General features: G+C 41.1%; 2 protein-coding genes across 2 annotated transcripts; both read right to left on the reverse strand.

Annotated features, from left to right (window-relative positions):
• Nucleotides 1-4555: 4555 nt before the first annotated feature.
• LOC101549989 (C-type lectin domain family 4 member A-like) lies at nucleotides 4556-24578 on the reverse strand. Its single transcript, XM_055142615.1, has 5 exons — nucleotides 24497-24578; nucleotides 16703-16816; nucleotides 9616-9767; nucleotides 8086-8198; nucleotides 4556-4700 (listed from the first exon to the last, which is right to left on the reverse strand). The coding sequence occupies exons 1-5, from the start codon at nucleotides 24576-24578 to the stop codon at nucleotides 4556-4558; spliced, it is 606 nt and encodes a 201-aa protein (XP_054998590.1).
• On the reverse strand, nucleotides 12955-13577 carry LOC101550856 (adenosine 5'-monophosphoramidase HINT1). The gene has a single exon (XM_004610478.2). It carries the CDS (start codon nucleotides 13485-13487, stop codon nucleotides 13107-13109), a length of 381 nt encoding a protein of 126 aa, XP_004610535.1. The 5' UTR covers nucleotides 13488-13577; the 3' UTR covers nucleotides 12955-13106.
• Nucleotides 24579-24752: the final 174 nt, after the last annotated feature.

Genomic DNA, 24752 nt, shown 5'->3' on the forward strand with positions numbered 1-24752 from the left:
AATATTACGTAGAGTTATATATTACTTTTTTCAGAAAAATGTAATGCCATCAGAATGGAGAAAGAGGCCGGAGAGATAGTCTCTTGTGCTAAGGGCATGCTTTGCAAGCAGGACACCCAGATTCTATACCTGTGCCACTGGGTGTCCCAGCACAGACAACTGCAACCCCCAAACACAGCGGGGAGTAGCCACTGATAAAAGAAAAAAAATCAAATTGAGAAGGAGATCGACTAAAAGTTACATAGGAATGTTTTTCTCTTGGGCCAGAAGGATACATCAACAATTAAATTCTCCATGTGGAATCTTTTAGAGTACACCCTAGATTTAACTCTTACCAAATGTTTATTTTTCAAGTCCCTTGTAGGATTATATAGCCTCAGGTAGTTTAGGTTTATTGGGTTACTCCCATCACAGTGCTCTCATTCCTCTGTGTTTATTTGTCGCTTCTTTCTTAGTGTTCTGTTGACTTGTAAATATTGTTTTTCTCTTCTCCTTGAGTCCTTTGCATAGTTTATTCAGAGCCATGTCCTTTTTGTATGGACACAGGAAGACTTAGCAAATGCTATGCTTTTGTAAACTGGGAGTCATTTGAATCTACATGATATTTTCCTCCTGGGCATCTGTTCTCTCGACCTAAGCCTCAGCTGCCCTTACTTCCTAGCACCCCCAAAAGCAGGGTCCCGACGATGGAGGAGACGCCTGGCCAAAGTGCCTAATGCTTAACTATGAGTTAAAAGCTTGATCATGGACAAATGGCTGTCATGATCCAAACAGTGATAACTAGATTCGGACCCTGCTAGGGTTAGGAATGATTAACCTGGCCTGAGTGCTGTAGTCTGAGTCTGTGGCAAGATGTTGCCAGGAGAGCTGCCTTGCAAGCCTCAATGTATCTCTTGCTCTGTCCATACAAAAATAACTAGTATTAAGATGTTAATATGTGTTTTGGACTAAGGAAAGGAGAAAAACACTTTAAGAGCCTGGAAGGGCTTTGGAATGCCCCTAGGTTGTGTTCCCTTTGAAACTGACAGCCCTCAGGAAGGGCTTTCTTATGTTGATTTTACTACCTGGCTGTGTGTAACCTAGGGGCAAGGGCCAGAGAGGAAAAAGGGAGAAGATAAGAGAAGGCTGGAGTAGATCCAGAGAGAGGACAGAGCTGGGAGTGCGGGAGATGAGAAAGATGGAAGATTGAATAAACGATAACTAATCAGCAACCAGCTTGGTCCTTGTTCTTTCTTTCTTCACCTGTCCTTGGCCAATGGCCGTCCCAATCCAGCCCATACACAGCGGTTCCAGAGCACCAAAGGCGGCGGGGAGACAGAGCCACCCAGAGAGCCTGTGAGTGCTCACGCCCCTCGGCGTGCCTTAGTTTTTTACAGTCACTTATTTCCTTCTTTCCTTGCTTCACACACACACACCCCCACACCCACACCCACCCACCCACACACACACACACACACACACACACACAGACCTCATTCCATTTTATAGTTTAATGTATTGAAAATTCAACAATGCCTCAACAAGGATACCTTGAATTCCAATCTAACACAAAGATTTCATTCAAGTTTTCTCCCTTATTTCTCAGTCCCTTCTGTGATTGGAACCAACTTGCTTTTGATTGCAGACCAATATTACAGCTGCAAGATGCTTGCCTTGCATGCAGCCGACTGAGTTCCATCTCAGCATCCCGTGAGGTCCCCAAACACCACCAGGAGTAATTGCTGAGTGCAGAGCCAGGAGGAACCTCTTAGCATGTCTGGCTGTGACCCCAAAACAAAACCAAACACAATAAATCTTTTTAAAGATCTCTCATATGTGGGATAGAAAAAAACAGTAAAGGAGTAACAAAGGACCAAAGTCATCAGAAGTGAAGTTTTTGTCCATAAAACTGTCCCGTGAGGAGAAGGGACGCTGGGAGTGGTCAAGGGATACTGGTGGAGAGAAGCAGGTACTCTGTGATGGGCGGCATATTTAAACAATGTATGCCTGGGGTTGGAGCGATAGCACAGCAGGTAGGGCGTTTGCCTTGCACGCTGCCAACCCGGGTTCGAATCCCAACATCCCATTTGGTCCCCTGAGCACTGCCACGGGTAATTCCTGAGTGCAGAGCCAGGAGTAACCCCTGTGCATCGCCGGGTGTGACCCAAAAAGCAAAATAAATAAATAAATAAATAAATAATGTATGCCTGAGTACATGCCTAAATAACACATAGAGTGTTGCTAATCTTAGAACCTCAATAAAACTGGTATTGTTCTAAAAATTAGCATCACTGCATGCAAAGCAAGCACCTTAACCACTCTGTTGTCTATCTGACCCTGCTAAACAGAACTTTTTTTTTTACTCTGTGTGTGTGTGTGTGTGTGTACTGTGGGTAAAGGGTGTGTGTGTATAAGAAAGTTTTTAATTAATTTTATTTTATTTTTATTCAATTCCTCCGCCCGTCTCAGAGAGGGACAGGACTTAAAAAACCCACCTAAAAAGCTCCGAGGCTGCATTCCATGCTTCCTCACATCAGGACCCCCTACAGATGACAGAAGGCTGGGTTCAATGCATTCCACTAGTGTTTGCACCTTTTTCCACCCAAGACACTTAAAATCTCCCTTTTTAAGTCTCCCCCAGGTCAAAGCTCTAACCCAGCCACTCCAGGAGCCAATATAGAGTCCATCCAGGAACCACCCCCATAAACTTATATTTTTTCACTTTTACTCTCTCTGTCCCTATGTCTGCAGTGGACAGGGGCCCCAGTCTATCAACTATACTGATATTGCTTATATTGTCCAAAATCTATGAAATATGTCCCCCATATATCTTGTCTCCAATCTATTAAGCATATTGTCCCCAATCTATTAAATATGCTGTTCTATACTGTGGCATATTGTAAAAAGTTTACTAAAAAGAAAATATAAATATACTATTTAAGTAGAAATCCACACAGAGCAAGTATGAAAAAGGAAAAAGAAAGGTTCTAATCAAGACTTGACTGCCTCCACGTGATTCCCCCCCCAAAAAAGGTCTAGTTTCCAATGCCTTGGGGTTAAGAAGAATGGTTTCAGGTTTTAAAAGTCTTCCTTGACTTTTCCTGCCTGTTCTAGGGCTCTCATGGTGAAGCCAAACAATTCTGGAAGCCCTTATTCCCCAGAAAATATTTTTATTTTATCTCAGTCTTCATAACTGATATTTAAAAATAGCCTATGCTATAATAACACTAAAATAATATCATAATACCTGCGAAATACTAATCTGTTCATCATCCAACAAATAATTAAACATAGAATGTACTGGGTCAAAACTAAAGCTTTTCTTTCATTAACATGTATTGATTTCCAAATGTTTCATAATGAGAATTCAGTTCAGAATGACCTATCTAGCTCAGAAAAAAATCAATAGTTGGGATTATTTTTCTATTGATCAATCCATAAAGAGAACATTGAAAATAGGGAGACCCCTAATGTAATCACAGCTAACCCCTGAGCAATTAGACAAAAATTAGGAGACTCAGGTTCCCTCTAGTTGTTGATGAAAAGGTTCTCTGATACGGTGTCTTCGTTGTAAAATGTTCAATAATTCTTGATTTTTTTTTCATTTTTTTTAATGAATCACCATAAGGTACAGTTACAAACTTACAAACTTTCATGCTTACGTTTCAGTTAAACAATGATCGAGTACCCATCCCTCCACCAGTGCCCATTCTCCACCACCAATGATCCCAGTATAGCTCCCCCCACCCCCATCCCATCCCCCACCCCACTCTGCTTCTGTGGCAGGCGTTTTCCCTTTTGCTATCTCTCTCCTTTTGGGTGTTGTGGTTTGCAATAGAGATATTAAGTGGCCATCATGTTCGGTCTATAGTCTACTTATAGCACGCATCTCCCATCCTGAGAGGGCCCTCCAAGCACCCTTTATTTGGTGGTCCCTTCTCTATATGAGCTGTCTTTTCCCCCCATCATATGGGGCTTCCGAGCCATGGACTAATCCTCCTGGTACTTATCTCTACTATTCTTGGGTATTAGTCTCCTATTCTGTTACTTTATAATCCACAAATAAGTGCAATCTTTCTATATCTATTCCTCTTTTTCTGACTCATTTCACTGAACATGATACTTTCCATGTTGATCCACTTATATGCAAATTTCATCACTTCATCTTTTCTAACAGCTGCATAATATTCCATTGTGTAGATGTACCAAAGTTCCTTTAACCAGTCATCTGTTCTTGGGCAGTCGGGTTTTTTCCAGATTCTGGTTATTGCAAACAGTGCTGCGATGAATATACAAGTGCAGATGTCATTTCGATTATACTTTTTTGCATCTCTGGGATATATTCCCAGAAGTGGTATTTCTGGGTCAAATAGGAGCTCAATTTCTAATTTTTTGAGAAACAATTATTGATTTTTTTAAATGAATAAATGAAGAAATAGGTACACTGATTCATCATAAGTGGTCGACTACTGAAAGCTTCTTTGTGGATTCCTTATAAGAGATCCACAAAAGCAACGGAGCTCTCTCTGTAATCAACAAGAACAACTCTACCACAGGATCAGGGAGAATGTTCCATTCATAAGTAGATCTTCAGCATCTCACAAATTGAATCCAGAGGCTCATTACAAGTAACGTCATTCCAGCCCCAGTTCTGTATGGGACGAAAATTTAACATAACACAATGTTCATAATCAAAACTGGGTTCACCTGGGTGCCAGAACCTGAAAAAGGAGAACAGGGTAAGTATGTTTCTTTAACTGTCTTTGAAAAGAGACAGTGAAGCAAGTGCTGCCATACAACGTTATGGAGTTCAGGTCAGAGACACACAAATCATTGCATCCCCTCTCCTCACACACGGCCCATCCATCTGTCGCTGGCATTTCCCCTGAAAATGGGGCTGCCATCCTCCAGAGCTGCCCCATCCCTTATGTCAGACACCCTCCCTGCAGACCTGCCTCTCTCAGCCCATGCTTGTACCCTGATTCCATGGGCTCCCTTTGGTGATCAAAAATTTTATCCTGCTCATATTGATAGCGTGGGCTTTTTTATGTACTACTTTTGGAGAATGAGACTTGTTTAAAATATCTTTGATTTGATGCTTCTAGACCCCCTCGCAAGGTTGAGTCATCAAGGGTACCCCAGAGAGGGCTGAGTGAGCCTAGCGCCCTCTCAAACTGACACCCAGCACCACACTCCACAATCACCACCATGATCCTGGCTGGACTCCATGCTCAGATGAGCCTCAACCAGAAATGGATCCACGAGAAAAGCTCAGGGATGCAAAAAGTAGACAGAGAGTATGGGGGAAATTGTCTGCCATAGAGGCAGGCGGAGGGTTGGAATGGGTCGGGGGGGGGGGGGACAGTTACTGGGGACATTGGTAGTAGAAAATGTACACTGGTGGAGGGATGGGTGGTGGATCCTTGTATAACTGAAACTCAAAATGAAAGCTTTGTAACTGTATCTCATGGTGATTCAATTTTTTAAAAGGGGGAAAAATGCTCAAGCATGCAGATTTTGTGACTGAAATCTCTAGGCTTTCACAGATTTGGGAATGGTCTACCTCCCCCTATCCCTCTGTACTCCAGAAGCCCTTTTAGTGTCACACACATATGCCCCAAAACTATCACCCAGTTAAAAATTTAACTCCAGGGCTGGAGTGATAGTACAGCGGATAGAGCATTTGCCTTACACGCAGTCGACCTAGGTTTGACTCCTAGCATCCCATATGGTCCACTGAGCACCACCAGGAGTAATTCCTGAGTGCAGAGCCAGAAGTAAACTCTGTGCATGGCCAGGTGTGACCCAAAAAGCAAAAAAAAAAAATTAATTCCAGCAATATCACCCCATCAAAATTTTGGACTTCCTGAAACATTGGTGAGTGTGTAACATCTAAAATTCTGTAATACTGAGTAGCATGCCAGATTGAATGAGATGTAATGTAGAAAGCAACAAATCTCAATAAAAAATATATAGAAGGAAGGCTTAACCTGTATTCAACACCTTAGTAATCTCTTATACACGAACTTATGGATCAATGGTGAGATATGACAATCTTCACTAGGTTTCTTCTAGGAAATATTTTATGATCATTCTGTTAGCAAACTATTGATAACAAGCAATATAAAATAAATTATTAAGAGCCTGCTATGAGACTGAAGGGCTGGTTGGGAAAGTTGGAGACAATGGTGGAGGGAAGATGTAATGGTGGTTGGATTGATGTTAGAATATTGAGTGCCTTGGGGCTGGAGTGATAGCACAGCAGGTAGGGCGTTTGCCTTGCATATGGCAGACCCAGGTTCGAATCCCAGCATCCCATATGGTCCCCCGAACACCGCCAGGAGTAATTCCTGAGTGCATGAGCCAGGAGTAACCCCTGTGCATCGCCAGGTGTGACCCAAAAACCAAAAAAAAAAAAAAAAAGAATATTGAGTGCCTGTAAGACAAATCATCATGAACAACTTTGTATACATCAATGTTTATGTAAATTTTAGGGGAAAATAACAATTTTAAATAAATAAATAAAATTACATTTCTTAGAATAAATATCTCTGATTCTTCTACTGTTTTCTAAGATCATCAGATCTTATTCTGTTCTTAATCTAAAATAATCATACTAGAGTCTATACCTATATATTTCAAATAGTTCCTATAAGCCTCTAAGATCTGTTTACATTGTTGACCAATGCAAAATACTTAAAAAAAAACCAACTAATGGCATCTCAGTATTTGTTTGAAATACTCAAGACCTGCAAGAATTCCTAGCATGGGTCATCTATATTTTAACCAGCTTCTGTTTTAGAAGTTTCCAGGACTGGAGTAGTTTTCTCTGAAAGAATTGTCAACAGGTTTTCCAAGTGCAACAGATAATTCAAAGGACAATAATGTACTTTTAGATGGTTTCTATTGGGGCTGGAGCAATAGCACAGCAGGTAGGGTGTTTGCCTTGCACGCGGCTGACCTGGGTTCTATTCTCAGCATCCCATATGGTCCCCTGAGCATTGCCAGGGGCAATTCCTGAGTGCAGAGCCAGGAGCCCTGGGTCTATTTTCCAGTAGTTTGGCAGCCACGCCCACAAACTGCCCATGTAATCCCATGAGTGGCCAAGATCCAGAGACTATAAAACAACGCTCCCAGAAGCACGCTTGGCGCATTTGCAGCCACATGACCTCTTATAGCCTAATTCTCCCTCTCAGGGAACCTGGCAAGGTACCGAAAGCATCGTGTCCACACGACAAGTCCATGATATGCCAAATACAGTAACAATGATGGGTCTCATTCCCCTGACCCTGAAAGAGCCTCCAATGCGGCACCACTGGGAAGAATGAGTAAAGAGAGGCTGCTAAAATCTCAGGGTTAGGACAAATGGAGATGTTATTGGTGCCCGCTCGAGTAAATCGATGATCAATGGGATGACAGTGATACAGTGAAGGCTCTAAGATATCCACTTACTAAATTGTACTAAGAGTTGGTTTTTTGTGGGGTTTTTTGTTGTTGTTGTTTTGCTTTTTGGGCCACACCCAGCATTTCTCAGGGGGGACTCCTGGCTCTTCACTCAGGAATTACTCCTATAAGTGCTTGGGGGACCATATGGGCTGCTAGGGATAGAGCCGGGGCAAGGGGGAGGGCATGCAAGGCAAACACCCCAGCTGCTGTACTATCGCTCTGGACTAGGAGGTTTTTATTCATGGACATAAATGTAAGTTAGAACTTTCAGAATTTAGCTTACTGCTTTATTTCAGGGCCTTCCATTTTTGAGAATGGCTATGATTTTTCTTGACATGAATGTTGTTATCTTGAATTATATAAATTTCAAAGGCACAGACTTTCATATCAAATACACCTGGGCTGGGAGATAATCACTGCCACCACAGAAAACTTTTCCTGAGTGATCTAAATTCAGAGTCCTCATTTCAACAATGACAAAAAGAAAATTATGCTTTGCTGACTTCTTGAGGTGATTAGCAGTGGAATGCAAATTAAAATATAAAAATTAATGCCCAGAAATCATGCTGGAGCTATGTTATTTTAAAGCTGCTATTTGGAGCACCCTAAAGTCCCTACAGACTGCGAACTCACGATTCCCTCACCAAATTCAATACTCACGTGACACTGTGATTGTATGGGGTCTCATTAACCCATTCCCAGTGACCATTCTTCAGATCTGACAGCCCCAAGTAATAACCACTGGACCGCTTCACATTGTTGTTAATAAAGTCCTACCAAAAGAATAAAAGTGAGTGAGAATTTATGTAACTTCCTCTGGATTTGCATTCTTTAAAAACTTAAGAGAAAGAACACCAAAATGAGAGGGTCCATGAAAAGGTAAACAAAGTCTGGCCCAGAGGTCTAGGTCTTCTGTGACTGAATAATACAGGATCCAAGGCATCTCTTGTGGTGATGTGTTTGTCTCAGGTTTTCAGATCTTTCTAAAAAGCCCCACAGACAGGACAGCTTACAAAAACTGAAAGAGTTATGCAGACTGATTTCCCCAGATCAGAGCAACAGACTTATCAGGAAAAGATCCTATACCCTCTTCAAAATTGCTCTCATAATGAGCTTATATGTAGAGAAGGAAAAGAAGTATGAGGGGTCTCCTTTCTAAGAACATGAATGCCATTTATGAAGGCTCCTGTCTCATAAGTAAGGATGCTCAACTAACATAATTTCCTATATCCCTTTGGCGATTGGGATTTTAATTTAGGAATTCTGAGCAGAGTCCATTAGAGAACTGCAGTGCCCAGCACACAGGACAGAGATTTCTGTCCATGCTCACGTGAATCTTCATCTCACACCCACCCTCACTTCATCAGTAGGAGATGGGATTCTGCAAAGCTCTAGAGAGGAAATTTTTTTTATTAATTTATTCTTTTATTGAATCACCATGTGGAAAGTTACAAAGCTTTCAGGTTTAAGTCTCAGTTATACAATGCTCGAACACCCATCCCTTCACCAGTGCACATATTCCACCACCAAGAATCACAGTATACCTGAGAGGAAATTTTTGACATGAATTCTCTTTCCTTTGATAACTTCTTAAGTTATTTCACTTCATTGCTGTTTATTCCTTTCCTGTTTCACTTCAGGGCTATTGTCCATTGACCATTTACTGCTTATTTCCTCTTTCTGCTTGTTGTTGTAGCAGTTTTCATGCTATTAGTGCTTGGAGACCGTAAGAGCCAGGTCACCCTACCCCACAGCAGTTCTCAATCGATTACAAAAAGCTGGAGGTCAAGCTTAGGGCTGACGCACAAAAAGCAGATCAGCTGCCAGTAGATTAACCTCTCTGCTAGAAGCAACCTCCAAGCACAGGGCCAGAGAGAGCCCCATTAAGACTGTCATAATTTATAAAATGTATGTGGGTTCATATAACTAACTGATATTTCAAGTTCAAATATACCCATCTTTCCACTCAAGCCTCCATACCGTTTTCTAAATATGCCCTGTATTGATGGGGAGGATTTAAATGGAATCAGAAGAAGGTGGAGAAGGTAAAGACTTGATGTCCAATTCCATCTATTGTATCCAAAGCCTTGTGCCTCAGCAGCAACACCCCTGACCATGAGAACTTCCTCCCAAGCAGGAGAGGGGGACAGATCTGGCAGAACTGTGACTCTCACGTTGACCGGAAAGTACCTGCTCCTCCTTGCTGTCGACCACCAGCAGATGCGCCTGCATCCCTGTACAGTTCTTCTCACTGTCAGTCCAGTTTTTTGTCTCAGAAGAAAAAAAGTAGCAAGTTGAACCAAATGGCTTCCAATTCTTTGGGCAGCAGCTCCAGGATTTCCCTGTGTTGATACTTGGCCATTTAGTACAATATAAGACAGGAGATGTTTTTGCTATCACACCCAGCAGTGTTCAAAGGCTACTCTGATTCTGTGCTCAGGAGTGCACCTTGGTGGTCCGTAGGGGATCATACTTGGTGTCAGAAATAAAACCATGGTTGACCACATACAAGACAAGTGCCATAACCAATGTACTCTGGCCCAAGGCAAGTAATTTTAAAGTAGGTGTATTGTTAGATTTAAAGAGCAAAAGAGATCTTGTGGAATTACAATGCCCATGTTCACCGAATAGTAATAGGATCCTTATCCATCATGCATCGTGTAGGTCAAGCCACCTGCATCAGGAAGTAACAAATACTTCTCGTTTCCTTGCCTGTGTGCAGTCAGTCAAGGTAGCTGGAACCAAAAGGCCCAGACTTAGCAGCTAGGGCGATAGTACCACAGGTAGGATGCTTGCCTGTACATGGCAGACACAAATTCAATGTCAGTATCACAAATGGTCCATGAGCCCCACCAGGATTTATTCTAGAATATAGTGCCAGGAGTAGCCCTGAGAACCACAGGATTTGCAAAGAGGGGAAAACTTAAAAAAAAAAAAAAAAGATTCAGACTCTCAAAAGAAAATGCAAAAATGTCCCATTTTCAGTGGGAAATTACTCTTTATGCAGAGAACCATTAAATTCTCAAAATTGTAATGGTTTTGTATTGTGTTCCCTTAAAACAGATATGCTAAAGTTGTGATTCTTAAGTGACTATGTTTGGAGGCAGAGCCTTTAGAAGAAAATTTTGATTAAGTAGAGTCAGAACAATGGGACCTTTTAACCCAATAAAACTCTTACCTTTCAAAAAGAGAAAGATTATGGTGTATTTGGGGTCTCTTCAGGGTCAGGGGAATGAGGACCATCCTTGTTACTGTTTTTGGCATAGTGAGTACACCACAGATAGCTTGTCAGGCTCTGCCATGTGGGCGGGATAATCTCGGTAGCTTTCCGGGCTCTCCAAGAGGGATGGAGGCTTTTGGGACCACCTCTAATCGCCTTTATAGGTGTTTTGGGACCACCTCTAATCATCTTTACAGGTGTTCCCAGTCAGATATATATATGATATATGTATACATATATATATTTCTTATACATATATAAGATATGTGTATACATATATATTTTTTCCTCTGTGATTTGTTGCCTACTGTCTGAACCCCATCTAATATGGTGTGGTAATTATGAAAAGTGAGTAGAGAGTGTCTTATGATGTTTCATGTAGCCACTTTCGTGGACGCAAGATCAAGGAGTATGTTTACTCATATGTGAGGCTCAGCCCGAGCGTATGGGAGCAGCCTTGACCATGGTGGCGTTTGGGTTGTGAGGTTTTTGGCTGCTAGAGCTGGGTCCCTTGGGGCGGGGAGGGCTCTCACCCACCCCCCTCTGGGGCGCCCCTGTGAAGACAGCCTGGCGCGGATTAGGACATTCTGCGGTGCTCTCTTTTGGGAGTTTTAGTTTATAGTCCCTGGGTCCTGACCGTTGACGAGATTACATGGCGCCGTTGGTGTGGGTGTGATCATTATAATTAGTAATAATTATATTACATTATTTCTATGAGGATAGTCATTATTTCCACTAGTATAGTCAGCAATTCAATTATATGCTTATTAGTTCTTACCTTTCATGGTCAAATTTTCTTTCTTACATTCCAACACTGTGTGAGTCAGATCTTGTGTAAATTCTTCTTCTTGAACAAGTTTAGAATATTTTTGGAAAAAAACTAGAAAGAGAATAACACCAGTCATTTTCCTGGTGCTGCAAAGGCTTTTATTTTTACTGTTACTTTCTTGAACAAAATCCGTAATACACAGTTGCTCCAATAGAAGGATGTTAACTGTGAAAAAAATACCTAATTGCCCAGCATTCAATACATTCTACTCCTACAGCTGTTGAAACCACAGGTTTGTTTGCAGAATGGGATGAAAGAGGCTATGACAATTCTTGTAAAATGGATCTAAGGCAATTATCCATCCTTGCCTTCAAAGATAAGTGGGTGATATATATGCAAATACTAAGCCTTGGAGAAGGGAGAGGTGAGAAATGGTTAAACCTTTCTATCTGAGGATGTAAAATCATGTCTTTGGGAAGAAAATCATCAATTCTGAAGTTTGGGTTACTTGTAGAGAGTGAAAATTTTTTAAAAATCTAATAAGGAGGGAAGAGCATTTGTTTCTTTATCCTTTCCCTTTTGTCTATCCCAACTGTCACTCCTCTGCACATCGGTACACTCAAGTCGCTCCCATTTTAAAATAAATCTACTTCCCTCTCTAAATGGCGAAATTTCTCTTTTTCTTCCTCACCTCCCATTACCTCTCTGATCAACCAATGCTAACTTTCACTTCAACCTCTGCACTCTTGCACTGTCCCAACCACATCTGTGGGACACTTCTAGTAGCTCTTATCTTGAAACTCTTGCGATTCTTTTTTGTAAAATAAAGTTGTTCACAATAATTTATTACATTCACTATCCCAACACCAATCTCTCCACCATTACACCTTCCCACCACGATTATTTCAAATTTTCCCAACCATCACCCAAGCCTTACCCAAAAGCATGCCTGAAATATTTTATTTTGTATTGCTTGTTATGTATAACTTGCTAAAAATGATCCCAAAAAGTTTCTTTAGAAAAAAAAATGTGTGGAGACTGCTATATCTCCCCCTGGAGCCATTAAGCCCTTGTAGAGGAGATTACTCACACGTTACAGGTTGAGACATGTGCTTTTATGTGTGTTTGTTTTGTTTTGTTTTGTTTTATGGAGATTGGTTGCTTTCTACTTTACAGCCATCCAGTGTGTTGTGCTACTCCTGGTACAGCAATGGTACAGAATATGAGATGTTGTACAGCTCATTTGCAGCCTCACACTCCAGGAATTCTAACATTTTGAAGACGGTGATACAGGTAGAGTTACCTTCTTAACTGCATGGGGACTTTGGGGCCCGGAGGCATCTCTGCAGCTTGCTGATGATCTCTTCCGAAATTTATTTGTGAGTCCCTGGATCATGGCCGTTAATGAGATTCTATGGCACCAGCGGCAGTTTGTGAACATGACTGTCAGGCTCCCAGAAAAACAGGGAAATGGGGGAGGTCACCCATTCCCTACTCTGTGAGAGCCTGGAGATTTCAGAACTATGCCATTCTTTTTTTTTTTTTTTTTCAGCAATGTCTTTTATTACTTGTGAATTTTTAACATCATTTTCTCATTCCACAGACAGGCAAAACTAAGCATATTAATAATTAAAACATTGGAACTTGCAAGCTTATGTTGCCCAGAGAACGTAAACTATGCCTGAAATGTGCTTAACCAGGAGGCCAGTTCATCTGCCGACCTCCGAGAACATGAAGATGAATATGATAGACAGTCTGTCCTCCATCTGAACCGTCATTCACCACCATCCGGTAACCCTTCTTTAGACCCTGCTCAGCAGCACATTTCTTGCCAACAATCATTAAATGTCCAAGAAGCTTTTCATCTTCATCTTCTGCTGCAGAAATCTGGGTTATTGGTTTCTTGGGTATCACCAGAAAATGTATTGGTGCTTGAGGGGAAATGTCGTGGAAGGCAAGACACTGGTCATCCTCATAAATGATTTTGGCCGGGATTTCCTTGCGGATGATCTTCCCGAAGATGGTGTCGCCGCCCGGGTGGGCGACCTGAGCCTTGGCGATCTCATCTGCCATCTCTGCCTCTCGCCCGCGCGGCCGCCGGGGAGAAGCTCGCGAGGAGGGAGGAGCCGGGGCAAGCGGCCGAGGGCGGGAGCGCGGGGCCCAGCCAGCCTATGCCATTCTTGAACTCAGTTCTTTTCACTTCATTCTCAGGACACCACTGTTGCCTGTTTTTACCCCTCCTTTCTGATGCTTTTTAATCTTAAAAACCTTCTCACCTCTTTTAAAAATCCAATATTCCTTACATTTCTTGCTGATGCTTCTTTAATTACTTTACACTCCTCTTTATCCGTCCTTCTTTCAACTGTAAATTTCTTATCCTCCCTCTCATTGGAAAGCTTCTCCCTGGGTGATAGCATGAGTACTCACAGTTTCCTCTGCAATATGGAATAGTTCCAAACTCCAGACTTCTTTTCCAAAATCTGACCAATGTATCTCCCACTAGACTCCCACTAGAGGTTCAAGAGTCAACAAGAATCAATGTGCCCCAAACAAATCACCATCTTCGCTCAAACCTGCTACTGTGAATATCTCCATTATTGAGTTATCAGGTGAATAACCTGATCTATGCTAGAGTTTTTATAATACCTTACATTTATATCTCAGTATTCATCAAGCCTCTACCTCCTTGGTTCTACCTTCTCATTATTATTCAAAGATTCCCCCTTTTCTCTTTACTACCACAAACCTTCTAACTATTTTGCAAATTGATAATTAGCTGACATACTATTATCTGTTACAAACTTTGTCCTGGAATATTCAGTTCACACAACTTACAAAAGTATATTTCAATTGAAGCACATGTATCACAATTAAGTGTATTTCAATTGTCAATTTCAAATAACTGCGAACTAAAGTGTGCTTTTTCTTTGTTTTTTTCTTTTTGGGTCACAATCGGCAATGCACAGAGGTTACTCCTGGCTCTGCACTCAGTAATTACTCCTAGCAGTGTTCAGGGGGCCATATAGGATGCTGGGAATCGAACCTAGGTCAGCCATGTGCAAGGTACTCTACCCACTGTGCTATCACCCCAGCCCCCCAAAGTCTATATGTCAAATTTAATTACAATACCTCCTCCATTTTTTAAATTCTACAGTGACTCTCAATAACTGTTATTATCAGAAAGTTCACAATTTTCCATCTTTCCTGTAACCACACTCATTTTATTTATTTATTTTTTGCTTTTTCGGTCACACCCAGTGATGCACAGGGGTTACTCCTGGCTCTGCACTCAGGAATTATCCCTGGAAGTGCTCAGGGGAACATATGGGATGCTGGGAATCGAACCCGGGTCGGCCACATGCAAGACAAATGCCTTACCCGATGTACTATCGCTCCAGCCCTAACCACACTCATTTTAAATATTACTTCTCAACAAGTGAAATCTAATTCTACATCACTTCAACTTGAGATAACTATGACTTCCTTTAGTTTGGTCTGAAGGATGTTTATATCAATGATAGAAAATGTGTCTGTGGCATATGTGGGGACCTGGGTTCAATACCTTGCACCCCAAGACTGGGGAGATGGGAGAGGACAGGAAAACTGTGATGGTTTTTAGACTTCCTTAGCCATCAGAATGTATAGAAGCAATTCTGATGAGTTCAATGCTGTGGTTTCCAGAGATTTCTCTGACATCCACTCTCATTCTCGGAAACCTAAAAGTTACCTTCCAAACAAACTCAGGCTAGTCTGGGGAGTTGTGGAATAAATGTGACCAAATTTCCTATGTCTTGCCAACTGACATCCTTTTCTTCCAACACTAAGTTGTCTGCAACTGGTACCTGGCTGCTTGTGTGTGAATAATTTAAGCCAGACAAAAAAAACCTCCTACTTGATTGGTTAAAATTGCCAACTCACAGAATCAGGTGCTTGTTATTTTAACCACTAAGTGAAAACTGAGTGTTTTTATCATCAGCAGAAGATAAGTGATTTGAAAAAACCCTTCAGGGGAAAAACAGACTGGGCCTGGGAAATAGCTCCAAGGGTTGACTGTGTGCTTTGCTCACAGGTATCTTAGCTCCATCCTCAGCCCTCATGGACCTGCCCCAAGCTCTGAGTCAGTAGACATTAGCATCATGGAGTAAGACTCCAAAACAATCAAACAAAAATTCTAGGCTATTAGTACTGTACATAACACTCTTCATGCTCTGAGAGCCATATTCCTTACATCTACAACTTTACTTCTCACAGTTCCTTAACATCATTTGTTCCAGCTATTTATAATTATGCTGCCCAGATTTTCCTATGCTCTCTTACCTCTCTGTTGTTGTTAATACACACAGCTCTAGCAAACCCTTCCTTCAGGAAACCTCTCTGTCTCCTGTGCTCCTCACCCACACACTTATATAATGTTGAAACCACTGGTTGATTCGACAATTTTCCACTATTCTCTGAACTTCTTGTGACTATGGGAAAATTCTCTATGGCTCTATTTTGCATTGTCCCAGTGGTAAAAAAAAAAAGTCTGTAATTATCATTGCACATTGAATGACCAAATTAGTGAATGAAATATATATCCAAATATGCACTGGTTTTCATACCTTTTAAAAATCTTAAAAATTCTTAAAGCCAGGGGCTGAAGAGATAGTACAATAGATATATAGTTTCCTGAGTCCCACTGGAGTTATTCCTAAGCACGGTGTGAGGGGTAAGCCCTAAACACTTCTGGGTATGGCTCTGAAGTTTTTCAAAATTCTTAATCCAAAGATATGCATGTTTCAGATAGCAGGATATGGATATCTACTTCTTGGCAACTGACTTTTACAACATCTATGTTGATAGGGATAAAGGTAAAAAATTCACTAGAAAACTCTGCCTGAAATATTTTTTTCTCGTTTCCTTTTCTCTTTGGTTATCCCAAACTACGTGACTGCACTTTAAAACACCTAAACAACACTAGTAAGTAGTAGACATTTTTTCTATTCCTTGGTTTACCCAAACAGTCTAATGTACATAGTGATGCACCATAACTTTCACTTTAAAATACAAACTTGTGCACATACATATATATTTTACTTTCTCCAAAGAAAATTGGTCTCAATATTTCACAGAAAAGTTACTAAATTCAAATAAAGCACCAAGTTTCCAATGGGTGCCTGTTTGTTCTGTACCCCTTAGAGAAGACTTCAGCTTTTCTGGTTAAATCCAGTGTTAAATTGCCAGTGTCTAAAGCATGCTATCTTTTCAGGTAAGGGAGATATTCCTTCCTTATTCTATTAGATACTTACTGATAAAGGCGATTAAAAATGAGATTGTCAGCAGCAGAAGAATCAGCAATGCGGCAAGAAGTAGTTTGAGGCAACCAGAGTTACTTTGGGGAGGGCAAGTCTTCTCTTTGGGAACTGCAAGAGAAATCAAATTCTCTTGATTCATCAATAATACAGTCCTTCTTCTTCTCCCTTTTCATGATTGGTGCTTTAATATAGACAGTATGACATTCAAAAGAAAACTAACTAACAGCACTCATTGTAGAAACCTAGGACAATATGTAAAAGCATGAGTTCCTACCATTAAGGAACACTGTTTATAATATTTTGATATGAAAATAATTTAATATTAAATATTTATACGTAACTTAATTGCAATATATTTAAATATGTTGTAACTTAAATATTTTTGTATTTAGATGTTAAGTATTTTAATAGAAACATTTTACAAAATGTCTGGATCACCATATATTATTTGATAACCTTCTATTTTTAACACATAGTATGGAATTATTATTTTTAATTAATTTTTTTATTAAATCACCATGAGAATAGTTGCAAAGTTTTTAGGTTTAAGTCTCAGTCGTACAATGATCAAACACTCATCCTTTCACTAGTTCACATGTTCCACCACCAAGAACCCCAGTGTACTCCCCATCCCAACCCCCAACCTGCCTGTGTGGCATATGATTTCCACTTTACTCTCTCTTTACTTTGATTACATTCAATATTTTGACAGAAAACCCACTATTATTATTTGGAATTTTCCCCCAACAATCAGATCTGCCGAAAAGGCACCATTTGATAATTTGTTTTTTATTCCTGATAATAAAGAGCATATGATGTTGCTGCCCCGCGGTTTTGGATTTCTGGTATTTTAGTAATTAAGCCCACAGGGATTTCTTTCAGCAGCCACTGGTTTCCAAAATTTGTTTTTGTGCCTCTGGGATCATGGCCGTTCAGGAGCGGGGGAGCCATTCGTGGGCCGCCACTTGGGGGTCTCGTCTGGGCGGGGAGCAGTGCCAGTTCCCGTAATTCTTATTTTAATTGATTTACAATATTATGGAATTTACGGCGGTTGCTTTCACATTCCTGGTTTGTTTTACTTGTTTGTTTGTTTGCTTGCTTTTTGGGTCAAACCTGGGAGATGCACATGGATTATTCCTGGCTCATGCACTCGGGAATTACTCCTGGCTGTGCTCAGGGGACCATATGGAATGCTGGGAATCAAACCTGGGTCGGCTGCATGCAAGGCAAACACCCTACCCGCTGTGCTATTGCTCCAGCCCCATCTTTTACATTCCTATATGTGTATAAGTCTTATCATACCTACCACCAAAGTTCTACTGCCATTACATTGCCAGAAAGACCCTTCTCACCTTTCCTCATGCCTCTGCAACTAATAGAGTTTCCAACAAAACTCTTCTGAGAGTTAGTTTTATTGCTTTTTATATTTATTTATTTATTTATTGGGCTGAGGGTTTTGTCCCTTTCTTTTCCTTTTTCGTTGGTTGCTATGACAGGAAATACCCACCTAGCTGCAATGCTACACACTTTCGTGGTGGTGCTCACCAGAGGTTTCACACGTGGTTGAAGAGCTGGAACATACTTGATGGTGGGGCACAGACTCTTCTGTGGTACCACGAGTCATGAACAGGGAGGCTGCCAGAATCACATTTGGCATGTAGGGCAGGGATGGGGATCAAACTCTTGACTTTGTGTTTTCAAAGTAAGCACTCTACCACTGAATTAGCCCCAGGCCCGTTTTCTTGGGTTTTGTGAGTTAATTTGCTTTAGTGATTTATAGTCCATATACAAATGCAGTGGTCTAGTAAATGTATTTCATTTTCTTATTTCACTTAGCATAATCACCTCAAGTTCCATCCATTTTGTCCTAAGACTCAGGATTTTATCTTTTTTTTTTAACAAAATTTGTATTGAGCTCATATACCACAATTTCATTATCCAATCATCTCTTGATGGGCATGTGTGTTGATTCCATGCTTTGGCTAATGTGAATAATGCAATTATGAACATAAAGGTAAACATATTCTTTTCTATGTGTTTTTTCCCGTTTTCACATAAATGACTAAGAAACTTATTATGGATCATATGTAATTTTTATGTTTATTTTTCCAAGGAACCTCCATAGCATTTTCTACAGGGTACCCCAATTTCATTTTCTCCAAAAGTAGTCAGAGTTCCTTTTCCCCAAAATCCTTGCCAACACTGTTTTCAATATTTTTAACATGGGCCATTCTCATTGGTGGAGGTGATATTTCACTGTAGTTCTGATTTTAATCTCCCTTTCGTTAGTGACGCTGAACACTTTTTCGTACATTCACAGAACATATTTGTGTATTTCTTGGAACACGTGTCTATTTAAATCTTTTGTCCCCTTTTTACTGGCTTGCTTGCTATTTTGTTGTTGAGTTGTAGGTGCTCTTTTTTAATGTTTTTCGGATATTTACCCCTTATCAAGCACAATGTGTGCAAACATTTCTCCAGGTTTTATATTGCTGTTTTGATTTATGGAATGATTTATTTAACTGGACAAAAACTTTTTAATTTGATGCAGTCCCAAATTGTTTATTTGATTTTGTTTCTTTACCATTAGGATTGAATCCCCAAATAGAGCTCCAAAGTTTAGGTCCTGGAGGATTTCAATTTGTTATCTTCTATGTAGTTTATGATTTAAGATCTAATATCCAAACTTAAATGAATTTTGCCTTTTGAGTTGAATTTTGATTATATTGTTAAGTCATGATCTAGTTTTATGTTTTTGCAGTTGTTTTCTTACCACCTTGTTGAAGAGGCTTTACTTTATTATATAGTCTTTGTTCTTTTACCATAAATTTTATATCTCTATGTGTGTAAACTTATTTATGAACTTTCTGTTCTTTTCCATTCATTAGTATGCTTGCTTTTCTTCTAAGATCAAAATGTTTTAGTAACTATTGCTTTAAAATATAGTATAAAATATAGTATAGGCGGCCCCGCGCGAGATCGACCCCGGAGGCAACTGAACCACTTTGGACACGAGCGGCGCCCCCAAAATGCCTCCAAACTGTGTGCTGGGAGCTTCTGGCCCAGGCGCTGCCGGCAGGGTATGGTCTTTTCTCTCTCAACTCTTTCTTTTTGAACGCAGCGAGGCTATAGCCGGTTTTTAGACTCTACAGGAAGCCCGGGATAGCCGATGGGCGGGACTCCCGGATCCGCCCTGTGCTGGCCGACATTTAAGCTTCTGGCCCAGGCGCTGCCAGCAAGTGATGCAATTACCAAAAGAATTTTCCTTGGACTTCATATAGAAATCCAAAACCTAATATCTCTTGATTGTCAACAACGTGTAAATGTTCCTTTTTGGCAGGGCTTAACGTGGGGGGAAACTCCAAACAATAGTACTAAGTTTTTTGTTGAAGGGTAAAAGATTGTAGCGATAGAATTTTAGGCAGAATTTTCCCTGGACTTTATATAGAAACCCAAAACCGCGCGGCCGCGGCAGCCTAATGTCATCTAATCATCAGCAATATGAAATGGTTCCTTTGCAATGGGTTGGACTTTGGGGGGGACCATAATAGGGTTAAAGTTTGTAGCGATGTGTAATTTCTGGCTGTACTTTCCCTGGACTTTATACAGAAATTCAAAGCCGCGAGGCTGCTGCCATGGCCGCGCAACCTATTGTCATTTAATCATCACCAATATGAAATGGTTCCCTTTTAATGGGTCGGACTTTGGTGGGAAATCCTAACAAGAATAGTAAGTCTTTTGCTGAAATATTGAAGGCCACCAAAGTGGTAGCCATCTCTATAGACTGAACTAAGCCATATCCCCACGCTGGCTGAGAAGAAATATCCTTCTTTCTCGGGAAGAAACTCGGCGTGGCGTTAACCATAGTATGATGTCCATTAAGCTGACACGGACCTGGTGGCGTGGGAATCGGATACAAGGGAATAAATTATTATGTACTTGAACAGCGGGACGCTGGTGGAATCTCGAGCCGGGGCCGATACCAGCGTATTACTTTTGGTTCCAGAAACTGCTTGCAGACATTCTACCAGACTATCAACTAAGCCAGAGCCCCACGCCGGCTGATGACGAGAAATAACCATCTCTTTTGATTTGTTTTCCCTTTGTCAGGCAGCATGGTGATTACTAAACAGGCGTGATCTCGGTGGCGCGGGACGAGGGGGAAAAAAATAGAAAAGTTATGTAACAAACAGCGGGACTTAATATCTCTACATTCTCAGCAATGAAGAGCCATCAAATGCTTCCTTGACAGTGGGACTGTCTTCTCTTTTTGGGGGGGAAACCCTAGCAACAATAGTGAATTATGTGTTGAAACATGGACTGTAACCAAGATAAAGCGTAAACAAAGTGAAACTTATCACTTACAAGAGCGGGGACTGGGGGGGCGGGAGGGGGCGGGAGGTATAATGGGGTGGTTGGTGATGGAATATGGGCACGGGTGAAGGGAAGGGTGTTTGAGTACTGTATAACTGACATAATCCTGAGAACTCTGTAACCCTCCACATGGTGATTCAATAAAATTTAAATTAAAAAAAATAATAAAAAATAAAATATAGTATAAAGTTGGGGAGCATAATGGCACTACTTTCTTCTTTTCTCTCTAACTCCTCAGGTTTTAGTTCCATATGACAATTTTTTTGTAATCCCATACAAATTTTAGAATTGCCTCTTATATTTCTTTAAAAATGTCTATGAACATTGGTATCATGATAGAAACTACATTGAATTCTCAGAATTATTTAAAGTAAGATGATCACTAACAATGTGTAATTCCTTAATCTCCTGATTAATGAACACAGACTCTAGTCAAATATTTTCTTGTATGATTTATCGTGTTCATTTTTTAAATGTAGAGTACCGCTATTTATTCAGCCATTGATTAAGCTGATTGAAGTGGGCATGAACTGCACATTACTTCTTAAAATTTTTTAATTGAATATTCATGAAATAGACCATTACAAAGCTATTCATAATTGGGTTTCAGTCATACAATGATCCAGCACCCATCCCTCCACCATTGTACATTTCCCACCACCAATGTTCCTGTTTTCCTCCCATCATCCCCCAACACCCCACCCCTCACCCCCAGCCTCCCTCTATGGGAGGCACTTTCCTTCTCGCTCTCTCTCTCTCCTTTCCCTCTTTCCCTTTTTTGCACTATGGTTCGAAATACAGGTATTAAGAGGTCATGGTGTTTGTTCAGGGCATTCAGTATTTTTATCAGGATTGTAAGGCTGGTGTAGTTTGTTAACTGGGTGGCAGTGTTGAGGTGTGGATGTGACTACCAAGGATTCCAGAAGTACAGGGAGGTAGGGGGAGGTAGCCCATTCTGACCCCAAGAAAATGGGAGATTTACCAAAAAAAAATGCATACCAGAGTTTTCAGCAGATTAAATAATGCTATATATAGCAGCTAAGTCAACCTTATCAAGTCTGGCAGTAAAATGTATTAAAATGTTTTCAAACATGCAGTGACCCAAACTTAATTCAAAAGCAATCACATAATGAAGCAGGTGTTTGGGACGCATGCACCCACATTGCATTCCCCAGGAGAAGAATTCTCAAGTAGGTAAAGTTTTCTTTGTTTTTGTTTTTGTTTTTTTGCTTTTTGGGTCACACCTGGCAATGCTCAGGGGACACTCCTGGCGGTGCTCAGGGAACCATATGGGATGCTGAGAATCAAACCCGGATCGGCCAAGTGCAAGGCAAATGCCCTACCCGATGTACTATCGCTCCAGCCGCTAGGGCTGGAGCAATAGCACAACGGTTGGACGTTCACCTTTCACATGGCCGACCCGAGTTCGATTCCTCCACCCCTCTTGGAGAGCCCGGCAAGCTACCGAGAGTACCGAGCTCTCGCAGCAGAGCCTGGAAAGCTACCCCGTGAGTATTGGATATGCCAAAAACAGTAACAATAAGTCTCTCAATGAGAGACGTTACTGGTGCCCGCTCGAACAAATCGATGTGCAACGGGATGACAGTGACAGTTATAAACCAATATTACCTCAATGAAAGAAATTTCTTGGATGGGGAAATAACTCAAAAGACTGAGCATGTGCCTTGCATGTTGGAGGCCCTGTTACCTTCCTGACAACAGATGATCCCCTAACCACCACTGGGAGGGACTCCCCTCATGCACCAGGAGGAGCTCATGAGTAGCTCAGATGTGGCCCCCAAGCAAAAAATAAATTAATTTTCTCAAAGTTATGATATTCCCAAGTAAGATGAAACCCCCTCAGTAATATATAATATGACTTCAATTTTATAAAAGAAATGCTTCCATTTACTTACATCTGGAGTTACATGCACTAACATCTATATTACTAGTATCTCTAGATGATAAGAATAAATAGAATGTGAACTTTATTTTTTATGATGAATACTTCAACATATGGTAAATTTAACATACAGTTTACGTTACAGGAAGAAGAAATTTTCTTGAGAATTCTTCATATTTCCATGATTTTGGAAAACATGAACAATTATGACCACACACATAGTGTTTCTTACTTTCTTACACGATATATGGTTTTTTTCTCTGTTTTTCTCTCTGTGTAAGGTATATTACATGCTACTCAAATCACCTTGCTCCACTTTCCAAAACCGCATTTAATCCATCTTAGAAACTGGTATACAGGAGGTTGACTCCATAGCTTGGAAGTTGGCCTCACACGCTGGAGGAAAGTTATACCAAATGGAGAAGGGAACACCAGGTAAAATGTGATTGGAGATCCCGCGTGGTAAGGGAAATGCATACTGAAAGTGGACTAGTGTCCGAACATGATGGCCACTCAATACCCCTATTGCAGACCACAACACCCAAAATGAGAGAGAGAGAGAACAAATTGGAATGCCCTGCCACAGAGGCAGGGTGGGGTAGGGGGAATGGGATTGGGGGATGGGAGGGATACTGGGTTCATTGGTGGTAGAGAATGGACACTGGTGGAGGGATGGGCTCCCGAACACTGCATGAGGGAAAAACAAGCACAAAATGTTTGAATCTGTAACTGTACCCTCACTGTGACTCACTAATTAAAAAAATTTTTTTAATTAAAAAAAAGAAGAAACTGGTATAAAATAAAATTTCTGGGTGGGGCCATAGAAATAGTGCAGCAGATAAGGTGCTTACTTCGCACATAGCTGACCCAGGTCTGAGCCCGGTACCCCACATGGTCCCTTGAGCCTCATCAAAGGCTTCGATTTTTGAGTGCACAGACAGGAATAACTCCCAAGCTTTGTCTCATGTGCCCCCACCAAGAAAAAAATTTTCTGATGGCAGAGCCATTTCCTTTGAGAAGTAATAAACTGTCTTTCTAAGACTTTCTATCTTTAACCTGCAGAGATCTTTTGTTATCCCTGAGTACACAACTCACAAATGAACAGACACAGTCCTTGAAAACCCCTTTCTCTCTAACTTAACAAGGAATGGAGCCCATTCATTCATTCATTCATTCATCAAAGGTGCTGCATCTGGGCCAATGGTTACGAGAGCTGAACACCAATCTCTTGACTGTCGACTCACAACCCCACAAGACAGAACAACGCTCCACTTAACAGCCCTTCCCTTACCATGACTGGCATGAGGGTGAGGGTTAGTTCTCAAACCTCACTTTTGGGATAGTCACACCTCCTCCTGCTTTTTATTAGACAACTCAAGCTACTGACAACCTGAATTTCCTAATTGCATCCAATCTAAAATAAAATAGCAACTGATATCACCTCTGCTTCGCTGACACTCTTCCTTCCCCATCCTTCTTCTCATAATGAACTTGCAGAAAACGTTTCTTACCTGCAGGAGCCTCTGACGGGGCGGCCGAGGACTGGGCTTCGTTTATGAATCTCACTTCAGCGTAAGTGATCTCTGTCATCATATTGAGGAGAGACGCTCTGCTCTCTTCACACCAGCCTCGCTGTCACTCTGAGAACAACTTAGAGCAGCTCTGCAGGATCCCCGCGGTCCCACCAATCACACAGGCTCAGAGGAATTGCATGAGACTAAAACCCTCGCCAGAGGTTTGACCCTCAAGACCAACACAGCTAAAATC

The sequence above is a fragment of the Sorex araneus genome, chromosome 6 (assembly GCF_027595985.1).
Source record: "Sorex araneus isolate mSorAra2 chromosome 6, mSorAra2.pri, whole genome shotgun sequence".
Classification (NCBI taxonomy): domain Eukaryota; kingdom Metazoa; phylum Chordata; class Mammalia; order Eulipotyphla; family Soricidae; genus Sorex; species Sorex araneus.